Below are 16,170 nucleotides of genomic sequence, written 5' to 3'. Positions count from 1 at the left end.
TGTGTGACTCTGGGCAAGTCACTTAACCCCAATTGCCTCACCAAAAAAAAAAAAGCTAGGAACCTGAGTAGAGCATTAGAAAAATTAGAAATGATAAATCTCTGGTAATTATGGAATGCTATCAGAAAGTTTACATATTTTTCATCTGTTCATGTCATCTTTACAAAGATGGACCATGTATTGGCACACACACCCACCCGCACACACAAACATTACAAAGAAATACAGGAAAACAGAACTATTAAACATGTCCATTATTTTTAAAAAATTTTTTTAAAGATGTCCATTACTGACCACAGTGTAATAAAAATTATACTCAATAAAGACCCTTTGAAGAAAGGAATAAAAATTCATTGGAGAATAAATAATGTAATCCTAAAGATCTGTGGGTCACAAAACATATAATGGAAACAGTGGAAAATTTCAACAAAGAAAACAATGAAACAAGTATCAAAACTTAAGAAATGCAACTAAAGCAGTCATTAGGAGAAAATTTGCTTCTTTAAATACTTCTGTCAATAAAAGAGAGAAAGAACAGATCCATGAACTTGGAATGTAATTAAAGAAAAGAAATAGGAAAGCAGCAAATCAGAAAAACCTTAACAAAACACCGAAGTAGAAGTTCTGAAAAATCAAAGAGGAGTTGAACAAAAGAAAATGCAAAACAACTCATTAATCAATAAGTAAAACTTAGAACTGTTTTCTTGGAGGAAGTTAATAAAATAGATAAATAATTATTTAGAATATTTTTAAAAAAGTAAACAAATTGTATCAAAAAGGAAAAAAGGAGAATTTACATATGAACATGTGAAAATAAATAATGAAAAACAAATGAAAATAAACTATCAGAAATTATTTTCTCTGTTATATGCCAAGAAAACTGATAAGTAAAATAGATTAATATTTACAACAACAACAATAATAATAATAATGATAATAAAATCTTCAGTTTAACAGAACTGGATTATTTAAATGACCATTTTAGAAAAAAGAAATTGAATAAACCATAGTGAACTCAAAAAAACCAAACCAAACCAAAAACCTTAGGACCAAATGAATTTACAAGTGAGTTTTATCAAACATTTAGAGAACAATTCCAGTGTCACATACCTGTTTGCAAAAATGGGAAAAAAAGAGATACTTCCAAATTATCTCTAGGGTGAAAATTTGTTCTTAATACCTGAATCAAGGAAGAAAACAACATAGAGAAAGATAACTACACATTAGGGGTTCTTAAAATCAATCTCAATCTCTCTCTTTCTCTCTCTCTCAGTCATGGATTTTTTTTTAATGATTTGGTTAAGCCTGTGAACCCCTTCTCAGGAAGAAAAAGTTTTTAAATAGCTGAGTGAAATGGTAAATTTCAGGTAGAGGTTAGTGAAAAGAAAGATATTATTTTTTCCCCATCAAAATTCATGAACCTCTTGAAATCTGTGTATGGACTCATTTGAGGGTCTGTGGAAAAGGTTAAGAACCTTTTCTATAGACCAGTATCCTCAATGAATGTCAATGTAAAAACATTAAAGCATTAGTAGAGTGGTGCAATAATATATTTTAAAGATTGTATGATGTATGACTAATGTAGAAGTATGTTTGCTATGATTATACATGTATAACCTATATTAGATTGCTTGCAGTCTTGGGGAGGGGGAGGAAGAGGGAAGGAGGGAGGGAGAAAAAATTTGGAATTCAAAATCATATAAAAGTGAATGTTGAAAACTATCCTTACATTAATTGGAAAAAATAAAATACTATTAAGTGGGAAAAAGATTATATGCTGTGAACAGATTAGATGCAGGTTTAATTCGATATAAGGACAACTCTACGACAATTGACCTTATTAATGGACAATATAATAAAAATCACATGATTATATCAATACTGAGAGAGTCTTTGACAAAATCCAATACCCATTTCTATTAAAAACAAACAAGTTAGTCAACAGGAATAAATGGACCTTTCCTTAATATAGTAAATAATATCTATCTAAAACTCAGAGCAAACATTTTATGTAAAGCAGAAAGACGAGCAATCTTTCCAGTTAGATTAGGGGCAAATCAAGAATGTCCATTATTGCCACTACTATTTCCCTAATTGTTAGCAATTTGGGACATTTTTTCCTGTGGTTGTTTGATAGCTTACCTTTGTCGTTTGAAGACCACCTGTTCATATCTTCTGACCATCTACTCGTGACTGGCTCTTGTTCTTATAAATTTCAATCAGTTTCTTATTCAGGTTCTCCTAGAAATCTTGGTGCAGTTTTTTTTTTTCTTGGTTAGGCAATGGGGTTAAGTAACTTGCCCAGGGTCACACAGCTACTAAGTGTTATGTGTCTGAATCCGGATTTGAACTGAGGTCCTCCTGAATCCAGGGCTGGTGCTCTATCCACTGTGCCACTGAGCTGCCCCTTAGTGCAGTTTTGAGTTATTAAAGTTATAGAGAAGATTCCTGTTTCAGGCATAGGGTTGAACTAGTTGGGTTCCTTCCAACTCTAAGATGCATATATGGGTGTGTGTATGTATGTGTGTGTGGTGTGAAATAAGTCAGGAAAAGTGTTTTGGAGCTAGGTTCTAGAAAACCTTGAATGCCTGACTAAAGTGTCTGTATTCAGTAGACCATGTAAGATGTTTTGTGATCTTAACTTTGTAATATTTCCATATAATGGGAACATTACTCCTTTTCTCTAGAGGGCAGTATGAGGGTTAATTAATAATTATGTAATTTCAGGGAAGATTTTTTTTTTTACTGTATTCTAAATATAGATGTGACTTTTCTCTCGTGGTTGCTGTTTTGACACCAATGAACAAGAGTAAATGACTTCCCTCTGCTACCTTTTTCCCTCTGTAGAATGGGGATAATATTTCACTAAGACTTACTGGCCTCCATTGGATGTTATAAGTAGTAATTAGTGCTTGTAAGAGGGCTTGTGGTTTGTAGAGTGCTTTGAAGAGAAATGGCACTAAATTAAATACAGCATTCAATCTTTTTTTCCCCTCTTAATAATAGTATTTTATTTTTTTCCCAATTACATGTAAGGATAGTTTTCAACATTCACTTTTATAAGATTTTGAGTTCCAAATTTTTTTTCTCCCTCTCTCCCCTCCCCTCTCCCCAAGATGGCAAGCAATCTGATATAGGCTATATGTGTACAATCATATTAAACATATTTCCACATTGGTCACACAGCATACAATGCAATACTACAAAGCCCTGGGTTTTAAAGGTAAGAAGACATGCTCGTTTGATCAGTGCTATTAATTACTTATCAATCCTTAGAGTTAATTTCCTATTGCATAGCATGTTTCTTTTGTGTAATCTTTCTCAGAACCGTATCATGTTGTCATCCCAGATCATCCGTTGTAAATATGGAATTTTGCATGGCATTATGAAATGGAAATCTGAAAGTCAGTGGAATTGGGGTGAAGTTAGCTGTTTGGTTTCATTATCGAATGAGTAGGCACTCTTACGTAGAGACTAGTTAATCACTTTCCTGCCTTTTTCATTTAACAACCCTTTTTAAAGTGCTACCCTGTACCAGGCACTGTTTTAGGCATTGGGGAATACAAAGAAAATAAGGAAGCAATCTTTTCTTGGCCTGGCACATAGTAAACATCTATTAAATACTTGTTGACTATTTGCCCTCAAGGAGCTTACATTCTACAAGATGTAAACAACATGCACATAAATGGACCAATATAAAATATATGCTATATATGTAATGTGTATATCCAGTTTCCACACATGCAAAGCACATACATGCATATATATATACACATATATGTATGGATATACATACACACATAAAATAATAAAAAAAGTATGCTTCAGTTGAGGTTTGAAAGATACTAGGTATTCTAAGAGGTGGAAGTGAGGAGGAAGTATATTCCAGGCAGCAGTAGGGAGAAATGAAGGTCATGGACAGGGAAACAGTGAGTAGGCAGTTTTGGCTGGAATGTAGTATGTGAGGGGGAGTATTGTGAAGTCAACCTGGAGAGAAAGTCTGGAGGCAGTTTGTAAAGGGCCTTAAATGCCAGGCAGGGGAGGTTGTATTTTGTCCCAACAAACTACTGAAGCTTCTTGGGCGGGGGAGTGCCTGTGCTTATGAATAGCAGTTTGCCTGCTGTGTAGACACTGTATTTGAGAGGGTAGAAACTGGATCCAAGGAGACCAAGTAAAAGATTATCTTACAAGTCTAGGGAGAAGTGGTGAGATCCTGAAATAAGGTAGTGGCAGCAGGAGTGGAAGGGAAGAAGGGGGACGATTCTGAGAGATGTGGCGATAGAGTTGACATGTCCTGGCAAATAATTAAATATGGGGGATAGAGGCAAGAAAGAATGAAGAACCTGCCATGACGTTATAAACCTGTTTCACTAAAAGTATGGTGATATTCTCAATAGAAATAGGTAACCTAGTTAACTCAGGAAGATTTTGATTTTAGTTCCATTTTGGGCTTCTTATTTGAGGTGGCTAAAGGACGCCCAATTGGAAACGTTCCATAGCAGGAGGTGATGTTAAACTGGAGCTCCAAAGATAGATGAGGACTGGATGTATAGATCTGGGAGTCATCTGCATGGAGATAACTGAACCTGTGGGGTATATCCAATCATGAATTTCAAATATTGAAGGGAAATGAACAAGGTTGTGGGAATTGTGCATTTTCATATTAGTGAAAATAATCAGTCAGTAAGTATTAAGTATCATCTGTATGTCAGGGAATTTGCTAAGGGCCAGGGAGGGAAAGCCAAAGGGAGTCAGTCCCTGCCCTCTAGGTGCTTACATTTTACTTTAGTGAAGAGGTGGGGCATATAAATCAGATATATTGCAACAAGAAAATTGTCTTATTTTAAAATAAATTGCTTGTCATTCTAGGTAGAAGATATTTTAGTTTGGTTTAAGGCAGGAAACTGATTTGGGGTTTTAATTTTCCAAATGAAAGTTTGACTCTTTAAACCCTTATTTGATTTGATTTATTTTAATATAGGAGGACCAGACTCGTCCTTATGTTGCATCTAGCCCTACAAATGGAGCAGAATCCATAGCTGAAGGCTGGATTTCCCGTAAACCTCATGACACCCATTTTGGTGATGTACATTTTTATGACTATGGCAGTGACTGCTGGAACTGGAGGGTGTTTCCTAAAGCTCGATTTGTTTCTGAATATGGATATCAATCCTGGCCCTCCTTCAGTACATTGGAAAAGGTAAACCTGTGATTCATTTTTCTCTTGCATCAAAGAGTCAGAGTGATAGGACGTGGAGCACAAAAGACAGTGACCAATGGGTGACATAGCATGTTCACTTTCCTACATAGAGTAAGTATTAGGGAAAGAAATCAGAGAAGAGATAATTTTTTTACATTATTATGTAAGGTAAATCTCTTCTAAATAGTATTCTTTGAATTCATTCAGCATACATTTATTAAATGCTAATGTTAACTTTATTTTTGCTGTCAATTATGTACCTTCAATATTGTTTCCTTTTACTTATTATGCATGGAAACATTATTATTTTTCCTTTGAATTATTTACTTATTTTGAGATCTAAAGAGCCACTGATTGCTCAGGTCAGACGTAGCACATTATAGAAATTATTTAGATTAACCACCTACTATAAACATATTTTCTTTCTCTTATATTTGGTCTTGCCCACATAATAGATATAAAGATTTGGTTAGCTTAACTCAGTAAAAAAGAAGGTGTGTGGGCTAAGCAAATATTTCTTATGTTTTTATTTTATATTGTCAGACTCTTTCAGGTCTGCTTTAGGCATTGTGGTTGGTTTGCAAGTACTATTTTCTGTATAAATTTAACTTTCTGGCTCCAAAGACTTTCAGAATTGTAGGATCATAGCTCTGAAGCTAGAAGAAACCTTAAAGGCATCTAGTTCACCCTGCCTTACCCTGCCATTATTTTACAGATGAGCAATCTGAAGCCCAGAGAGGATAATTCACTTGTCCAAGGTCACACTAATATAAAATATCAAAGGCAGGGTTTGAACCTAGGTCCTTGGAATCCAGAGCCAGTATTCTTTCCTTTGTATCACATGTGTTTATTCCTGATATTAGTCTGTTTGTATAAACAGGGATAGGAATAAAGATGAACACTGAACCTATGAGTTCATATACAGAGTTTTTGAGTGTTTGTAGCTGACCCTATATGAACCATCACTCCTGGTCGCAATCCTATGGAAAGGTGTGGTTGTGATTTGCAAAGTGATATGTACAAAATCTCTCAGATGTTCTGGGAAACAAATGTACCAAACCTCCACCCTTCAGATTTCTACTTGACAGTTACCTTTTCCATTCTCTGTCTGAGTTTAAAGGCTAGCTGTCTAGGTACGAATGGGAATTACCTCAGAAAGTACTTTAAAATGCAAGATATTTCTCATAAATTCATTAGCTTTGGGCTTCCAGTGCAATAAAACCAAGGACACTTCTTTCCTATAAGTTTTTACTTGTCTTTGAGTCTCAAATCCTGATCTCTTAGTCTAAACAACCATCATTGTTGCTGGCTCTATAACTTATTAATAGTGGCAAATGATAGAAAGACAGATAAATATTTCAGCAGTGTATTAGATGTGAGAAATTTTACAGCTAGAGTCACTTCAGAAGGAAAAGAAGTTGTCAATTAGACTTTTCTCCCAAGGGCTATAGCTGCCAACACCTCCAAAATACTGGAACCATGGTCCAACAATTCGCCTTTCATGGAATCACTGAATTTGAAGAGACTTTTGCAGCATTCTGATAATACATCAAATGGCATATCAGCCATCTCATCATACAAATAACACACTCAACACCACCTTTCTGGGCCAACCTTTCCACTTTTAGACAGTTCTAATTGTTAGGAAGTTTTTCCTGTCGTCAGGCCCAAGTTGGTTGCTATACTTCTGGTTCTGGCCCTCTGGGGTAAAAAAGAATGGTCACCGCACCCCGCCCCCCCAGCCATGTTAGCTTCTCACGTATTTGTAGACAGCTCTTATATCTACTCTTGAGATTTCTCTTGTCCGGGCTAAATATACCCAGTTCTCTCAAGAGAACATCTCTCAGGATGGCAGTTTTTGTCTCTTAGTTGCCCAAAGAAATTCTCTTCTCTACAGAATCAATTAAACTTATTTACCTCAGAATGAATCTTCAGACTTCCAAAGATAATGGTTAATTCTCCAAGTCATTAAAGACTTGTTCTCACTTGGCACTTAACCTGTAGTCACTCACCAGATTCTTTCTGCCGTAACAATGAGCTACTTCAGTCTGTCACAAACACTGTCTCTATGACAGTTAGTTTGCCAAATCTCCTCAGGAAAGGAGGTCTTAGTCCTTTCTCAGTGCTTCACACAGACTCCTCCAAAGAAGAGAGTTCACAGTCAGTCCTCAAGATTTTTCCCTCTATATTAAAGGTGTAGGAACAGTGTCCAAGGGGCAGCTAGGTGGTGCAGTGGATAGAACACCAGGCCAGGAGTCAGGAAGATTCTTCTTCCTCAGTTTAAATCTGGCCTTAGACATTTACACGCTGTGTGACCCTGGGCAAGTCACTTAATCCTATTTGCCTCAGTTTCTTCATCTGAAAAATGAATTGGAGAAGGAAATGGCAAACCACTCTAGTATCTTTGCCGAGAAAATCCCAAATGGGGTCATGAAGAGTCAGATACAACTGAAATAACTGAACAACAACAACAGTTTTCAAAGTCTCTGTGAGGGGTCTAGAAGGACCAGAATTTAAGAGTATCTTGAAGGGCAAGACCAGGCTTTGTCAGTTGATGGTGTATTTTTTTTCCCATAAAGGAAAGAAAATGGATGTAGGAAGAAAAAATTTTTCAAAGTAAAATTATATTATCTGGAGAAATCACGATAAATTACAAAATAGTCTTTTGCATCAAAAAAACTGGTTCTCCTGGTTCTTCTTCTATCCATCTGTCCATTCATTGTCAGTCTCCTCTATCTCTTACTCTCTTATTGTGGGTCTTATCCAGGGCTTTGTCATGGGCCCGAATCTTTTTTCTCTCTCTATATGTGCTACCCTAGGATCTCACCAATTCCAGTGGGTTCGACTATCATTGTTATGCAAATCGAACCCAAATCTATATAGCCAGCTCTTATTTCTGTTGCAAACTCCAGTCGTGTTTTATCAATACCTGCTGGATATTTCTTCCTTGGTGTCATTTATGCATTTCCAACTCAACATGTCTAAAGTAGAACTCATTATCTTCTCCTCTAACCCTGTCCCTCTTTCAAACTAACATCTTTCTGTTGAAGATAACACCTTTGTTACATCTCCCAGTTACTTGTTTGTAACTTCAAGAGTAAATATTTAAAAATTTGATGAAAAGAAAGAATTAGTGTTGAACAGATGAGCAAACTCAGTGACCTTACCATTTTGATAGTGGAGTTTTGTCTTTGTTCCAGATTTTGTGACCCATTTCACCTGTACATTGATTCCCATTCATTTTTATCATAATGAATTCCCATTCACTACGAGACTCCTTTGGCCTAAATAAAGAAAATAAGATTTTGAAAAGCACAGTAATTAAACAACCAGGGAGTTTTAGCAGGTTTTGGCAAAACATTGATTTGGACAGAAGCACTTTTCCAGAATCCTGCAAAGAAGGATTTGGGCATCCAAACCTTAGACATTTACAAGCTGTGTGACCCTGGGCAAGTCACTTAATCCTATTTGCCTCAGTTTCTTCATCTGAAAAATGAATTGGAGAAGGAAATGGCAAACCACTTTAGTATCTTTGCCGAGAAAATCCCAAATGGGGTCATGAAGAGTCAGATACAACTGAAATAACTGAACAACAACAACAGTTTTCAAAGTCTCTGTGAGGGGTCTAGAAGGACCAGAATTTAAGAGTATCTTGAAGGGCAAGACCAGGCTTTGTCAGTTGATGGTGTCAAAAAAGAATATGGATTCAGGAAAAATGACCTTGGTCTTTCCCTTTCCTTCCCTCTCAGTCTTTGTCCCAAAGGCCATGCCGTTTGATCTTTGGCACTGTACTTCCCCCTAGTACTTTGGATGCTGCCTACTCCTTGAAATTCACTGTCCCTTTTCCAGGGGGTAGAAATCTGCCCGGGGTAGTATAGCAGTCTCACATAGAAGGCAGACTCTCACTGCACAAATTTTTACCAAACTAAGCCCATCCTGGGTGCCCATCACTCACCTCAAATTCATACCTCCTCTTCCATAAGAATGCTCTTCAAACCTGGTTTCACCAATACTGGTTTTCAGTATCACGAATAGCAGCTTGATTTAGGCTTGTCCCATTACTGATAAGGATGTGGGATGGGAAAATTGAAAGCATTTATGAAAACGTCACTATAGAGAGCACATATAAACATCTTTTGCAGTGTTGTAGGGTGTTTTCTAAAGTCATTATCCTCAACCTGTACAGAAGTATTTTTCGTTGCCATGGCTCTATTTTCATCTCTTCCTTTGTTTCTAAAAAGGTCTCCTCTGCTGAAGATTGGTCTTACAATAGCAGTTTTTCATTGCATCGACAGCATCATAAAGATGGCAATACTGAGATGCTTGATCAGGCTGATAATCATTTCAAGCTTCCTCAAAACTCGGATCCATTGGTTATGTTCAAAGATACACTCTACCTTACACAGGTGAGGCTTTCCTATTCTCTTGCAATTGAATGAAGAGGAAATAGAGGAATGTTTGACAACTGATTTCTTTTGGTTTATGGGTTTCTCTGCCCTTCAGCTCAAATGATTAGTGATTCCTCAAGTGATTCCTCAGACTAATTGGAGAAAGGTAAAAATATCTGGGCTGTACAGTAAGAATTTTTTCTAGAAGCTTTTGCCCTGCTTATGCTCTCACATAGGGAGAACTGGCTGTAGCAACCTGACAGGTCTGGAAGAGTATTTCAGCCAGTTTGTTCTGTCTGAGATAAAAACTCAGAGTGGTTTTAATTTTGAATTTTGTTTTTGGTGATTTGGATCAGTCTTTCATGTGGTGGTTAATAGCTTCCAATTTTCTCTTGAGAACTATTTATTCATATCTTTTGATTCTTTATCAGTTCAGACATAGCAGTCATTCTTACCTGTTTACGTTAATTCCTTATATGTCTTGGATATCAGACCCTTATCAGAGATATATAATGCAAAGATTTTTTCCCCCAATGACCACTTGCATTTTTATCCTAATTGCATTGATTTTGTTAATATAAAACCTTTTCAGTTTTACATAATTGAAGTGATCCATTTTTTCTTTTGTGTTTATTTCTGTCCTTTATTTTAGTTCCAAATTTCCCCTTTGCCATAGCTGTGAAAGGAATGAGATCTGGTTGTATTATTATTTTACTAATGGTTTTACAAACTTTAATATTTGGGTTGTGTATACATCCTTTAATATTCATGTTGGTGTGAGATATTCATCTCATAATTCATAACTCATAACTCATAATTGAGTTCCTTCTATCAATTTCAGTGTTATGATCTTTAAAGATCTCCTTTTATTTATCTCCTTTTATTTTTTTCCTGTTCCAGCTCATATAGAGACATCTTTTAATGGGAGGAGAGATGTCAGAAGGAAGCATTCATGGCCTAATAAGAATTAGCCTGTTCACCAAATCACATGACCTCAGTCTTTCCCTTTCCTTCCCTCTCAGTCTTTGTCCCAAAGGCCATGCCATTTGATCTTTGGCACTGTACTTCCCCCTAGTACTTTGGATGCTGCCTACTCCTCGAAATTCACTGTCCCTTTTCCAGGGGGTAGAAATCTGCCCGGGGTAGTATAGCAGTCTCACACAGAAGGCAGACTCTCACTGCACAAATTTTTACCAAACTAAGCCCATCCTGGGTGCCCATCACTCACCTCAAATTCATACCTCCTCTTCCATAAGAATGCTCTTCAAGCCATTGCTCAGTGATCAAGGGTTATGAGCAGGCAGTTTTCAGAAGAAGAAATCAGAGCTCTTAATAGTTATATGAAAAAGTGCTCTAAATCACTATTGATTAGAGATATACGAATTAAAACAACTCAAAGGTACCACCTTTCACCTATAAGATTGGCTGACATGACAGAAAAGAAAAATGACAAATGCTGGAGATGTGGAGAAATTGGGACACTAATGAACTGTTGGTAGAGTTGTGAACTGATCCAGTCATTCTGGGGAACAACTTGGAACTTTGCCCTGAAGGCTATGAAACTGTGCATACCCTTTGACACAGGAATACCACTGCTAGCTCTACATCCCAAAGAGATCAAAGAAAAGGGGAAAAGACCTATATGTACAAAAATATTTATAGCCACTCTTTTTGTGGTTGCAAAGAATTGGAAATTGAGGGGAGGCTCATCAACTAGGAAATGGTTAAACAAGTTGTTTTTATGTGATTGTGATAGAATACTATTGTGCTATAAGAAATGATGAGGGAGATGGTTTCAGAAAAACTTGGGAAGAACTATGCAAGCTGATGTAAAGTGAAGTGAGCAGAGCCAGAAGATCCTTGTATACAGTAACAACAACACTGTAATGATGATCAACCATGAAACACTTGTCTACTCTGATCAGTATAACAGTTCTGAGTAACTCATGATGCAAAATGCTGTACACTTCCAAAGAAGAGAACTGATAAATTTTAAGTGCAGTTTGCAATACAATTTTTTCACTTTCAAATGCAGAATTCCTATTCAGCTGTTCCCTCCAGTAAAAAAACAAAAACATTGATTCATTGGGACAGAGTGTACGAGGAGAGTGTGGAGGATATAGTTTATGGTAACTTAGTTCAATTCTTACGCCTGAGTTAGTTCCTCTGAAATCATTATACTCTTGGGTCCTTTTTATCCCATGATGGTTCCTCTTTGTTCTGTATTTTATTCTAAACCTCAATCCTTTTTTTCCCCTCTTAATCGCTAAACATGAGCTAATTAATTTCATTACTTCCTCTTTTCTTGTATAATTTGCTTTGTGTGTATCTGGGGTATTTGCAAATTAAATATCAGAAAGTGCTTCTCTGTATTAATTTTCTTTAGTGTTTGTATATAATCGTTGACAGAAATGTCTATTTTTTACATTTGTTCTTTTCATGGTGTGAGCCTTTTTAGATGTTTTTCAGGCTATTTTCCTCCCATTATTTCACAGAGCTGTTAGAACTCTGTCTGTTACTTTATTCTGGTTTAACAGTCCCACGCAGGAGGCAGCTTTTCTTTAGGGAGAGAAGGAAGGGGAAAGACCCAGGCCATGTGATTTGGAGAACAGGCTAATCCTATTAGGCCAGAGCTGTTTCCTTCTGACATTGCTTCCCCCATGAGACGGTGTCTCTATAGGAGGTGGAACAGGAGAAAAATAAAAGGAGGATCAGGTAAGATCTTTAAAGGTCATAACAGCGAAATTGATAGAAGGAGCTTAATATAAATTATCCAGTATGATCAGTCAAGGGTTGACAGAATCAGTTGTTCTTTCCTGAATTTATTAGCATTGTTATCAACATAATTAGAAACCTGATTTACAAATGGAATTATTTATGATGGGTATTGGGTGGTTACTTTCCAGAAAATTGGCAACATAATAGTATCAAATGTTGGCTATGAATTAGAATCAATAATAATACCTTGGAACTCTTATGTTTACTAGGTTTACTCAGAACTGTCTGGGTTGAAAATAAATAGCATGATGACTTTTAAAAATCACCATTTTAATTGTCTGGGTGACATAAAATGGAAGTTATACCTGTTTTTTCTTGTTAATGGAATTTCAAATCATCTTTCTTCTGTACACCAAAAATGAAATCCTCTCCCAGATCACTTTCATGGATTTCATTGGGTCTCACCTTGTAGCTGTAGTTACGATCCTTATCCTCAAGATAACCGTGAGACTTTGGACAAGCCATTTAACCACAAAATGAAGATCATACGGTCTTAGATACAGACCTGAAAAAGGTCCGAGTGCACCTTGTTTAGCTTTTTCTCTCTACAGATGAGGGACCCAGATAGATTAAGAACAGGTAGAAAGTGGCAGAGCCATGATTGGAACCCAGGTTAACTGCAAATCCAACATTCTTTCCACTGAACCATCTTTCTTCACAGGGTTGTTGTAAAAAAATAAGTAAATAAAAGCATTTTGTAATCCTTAAAAAAGGATTTGAAATATGAATTTTTACTATGTCCATGGTACATTTGTCTTTCTGTGATGAAGACTACAGACAGCTTGGTACAGTGGGAAGTGTGCTGGTGAGGACCTAGGTTTGAATTCCAGCCCTACCACCTCCTAACTGTGTGACCTTGGATAAATGTAACTTCTCTGGGTATTACCTTCCTTATCTGTAAAATAGGAGGGTCAGCTTTGATGACCTCTAAGTGGTCCCTTCTGTCTCTAACTTATGCCCCAATAAAGCTAGTATGCTTCTCTGCCACGCTTAGAGACACCCTCCCACTGCAAAAAACTTTTTCTACGCTAAGCCTATCCCAATCCATATCTCACATCCCATGCTCATTCCTCCTCTCCTGTAAGAATGCTCTTCAGAGCCACTTTAGCCCTTCCTTATTGGACAAGACTCATTCTTTGCTCAAGGGCGCCATGGTCTCTCCCACTTGTATCTCATTTTTCCTTCTAGCCATTAACTTCTTCCCAAGCTCATAGATAATGTTGTAGATATTTCTATATTTTTATTTTGTTTTATTTTAATTTTAGTTCCATATTCTTACTCTCCTACTTCCTTCTCCCCTCCTTTGAGAAAACAAGAAAAACAAAATTCATTACAAATGTATATTTAAGCAAAACCAAGTCCCATGTTAGGCATGTCAAAATTTGCCTTAATCTGTACTTTTGGGTCCAACTTTTGAGTTTCATCATGCGTCCTCTGACACCGTGGTTGATCCTTGAGTTGCTCGCAGGTCCAAAACCTTTCAGAGTTGTTTGTATTTATAGTATTGTTGTGATTGTGCACATTCTTTTCCTGGTTCTGCTCACTTCACTCTGCATCAGGTCATCAAAGTCTTAGAAGTATTTCTACAGTCTGTCTAGGTAGCTAGAATTAGAGTAGCTGACTCCCACACCAACTCTAAAATCGAGATTCCCCGTTACAATATCCTTCAGCCTAAACTTGGAGAATAATATAGCTCAGTTCTTGGGCTGAGTTGGAGTCTTCAATCTTCACTTATGTTGTTAAGTATCAGAGAGCCTTCACACCCTCTTCAGTTCACTTCAAGGGTCATGCCTCCATCAGTGTCAACCTATTTACAAAACAAGAAACATCAAGTTCATAAAATTATATAGAATCATAAAACATAAAAGTTTAGAGGGAGCTTCAAAGTCATGTAGTAACAACCCTCTCCAAATCATTAGTCCTGCTGGTGTGGCCAAGAAGAACTTATCCAACCTCTGCTTTGAAGACCTCAAGTTATATGTAAAACCTTTAATTTTATGTAATCAGTATTGTCCATTTTATATTCTGTGATTCTATTTCTTGTTTGGTCATGAAATCTTCCCCCATCCGTAGATCCAAAAGATAACTCTTCTCTGCTCCTCCAATTTATATGTGATGTGACCTTTTATATCTAGGTCATGTATGCATTTGCATATAGTGTATGCATGTGCATACCCATATATATATTAAACCTTAATTTCTTCTAGACTGCTGCCGAGTTTTCCCAACAGTTTTTGTCAGATAGTGAGTCCTTGCCCAGGGTCTTTGGATTTATTGCGTACTAGACTGCTAAGTTCTTTTGCTTCTTTAAGTTGTGTATGTAATTTGTTCCATCGATTAGCTTCTCTGCTTTTTAACCAGTATCAAATTGTTTTGATGATTACCATTTTGTAACATAGGTTAAGGTCTGGTACTGCTAGAACGCCTTCTTTCCCATTTTTTTTTAGATTCTTGACCTTTTTTTCCTCTCCAGAGGAATTTTCATTATTATTTTTTTCTAGCTCTATAAAGTAATCTTTTGTTAGTTTGACTGGCATGACACTAAATAAGTAAATTAATTTGGGTAGTATTATCATTTTATTAAATTGGTTTGACCCACCCATGAACAATTACTATTTCTACAATTATTAATTCCAGTTATGGGAAATTAACTCTCATCCCCCGAGGTACCCTCTTCTACTTTGGATAGCTCTGATTGTTAGCAAGTTTTTCCTGATGTTGAGCACGAATATGTTTCACTGTAGCCTCCGCTATGGACAGGCAACATAAATCTCATCTTTCTTTCACATGGCAAAGAGTCAAGTATTTAAAGACTCACCCTAAGTCTTCTCATAAACTTAACATCCCTAGTTTCTTTAGCTGATTGAATTCAACAAATATTTTTAAAGTAGAAATCATCATGTTTTTTAGTTCTTTTTTTCTAGTCCCTTCATCATCTTGGTCACCCTCCTCTGATTGCACTATGGTGTTTCCATGGCCCTTCTAAAATAGGCTGCTTCAGTTGTGGTATATGAATATAATGAAATACTATTGTGCTGTAAGAAATGATAAGTAGGTGGACTTCAGAAAAACCTGGAAAGACTTGTGTGGACTGATGCTGATTGAAGTGAGCAGAACTAGATGAGTGTTGTACACATTAACAGTCACGTTGTGCAATGACTAACTTTGATAGACTTAGCCCTTCTCAGCAAGGCAAGGATCTAAGACATCTCCAAAAGGCTCATGATGGAAAATGCTATCCACATCCAGAGAAAAAACTATGGAGTTTGAATGCAGATCGAAGTATACTATTTGCCCTTTTTTCTTCTGTTTTGTTTTGTTTCCTCTTTCTTGTGGTTGCTTCTATTGGTTCTAATTCTACCTTACAACATGATTAATGGGAAAATATGTTTAATTGCAATGTATGTGTATAGTGTATATCAGATTGCATGCTGTCTTGGGAAGGGAGGGGGAGAAAAATTTAAAACTCAAAAGCTTATGGAAATGTTTGTTGATAAATCAAAATAAATTAATAAAAATAAATAGATAAAAGACTGGAAAGGTAGGAGGGAGCTGGGTTATGAAGGGCTTTGAATGTCAAACAGAGCATTTTGTAGTTGATCCTGGAGGTAATGTATATTACTTCTGAACCCTAAAGATTCAACTAAAATAAAACAGTAACTTTACCAAAGTAGAAGGATATGAACGGCCCCCCCCCCAAAAAAAATAGACTACTTTGAGTTGGATGTTGCCTAAGAAGGACTCTTACTTCCTTTGCTCAGGACATATGACTCATTTTACTTTGTGCTAGGATTTCCTTCACTT

The 16,170-nt window shown here is 36.6% G+C and overlaps 1 protein-coding gene across 1 annotated transcript in view; it reads left to right on the top strand.

The window, feature by feature from the left end:
* MANBA (mannosidase beta) overlaps positions 1-16,170 on the top strand; it is a 111,282-nt gene that overhangs the window by 74,727 nt on the left and 20,385 nt on the right. The window contains exons 12-13 of the mRNA XM_027837602.1: positions 4,982-5,200; positions 9,442-9,606. Coding sequence (XP_027693403.1) covers positions 4,982-5,200; positions 9,442-9,606 — 384 coding nt within the window. The remainder of the gene's footprint in view (positions 1-4,981; positions 5,201-9,441; positions 9,607-16,170) is intronic.

This window comes from Vombatus ursinus, unplaced genomic scaffold, assembly GCF_900497805.2.
Source record: "Vombatus ursinus unplaced genomic scaffold, bare-nosed wombat genome assembly UNPS02014821.1, whole genome shotgun sequence".
In the NCBI taxonomy this organism is placed as follows: Eukaryota; Metazoa; Chordata; class Mammalia; order Diprotodontia; family Vombatidae; genus Vombatus; species Vombatus ursinus.
The sequence above is the reverse complement of the archived record's forward strand: the minus strand, read 5'-3'. Positions and strand labels throughout refer to the sequence as shown.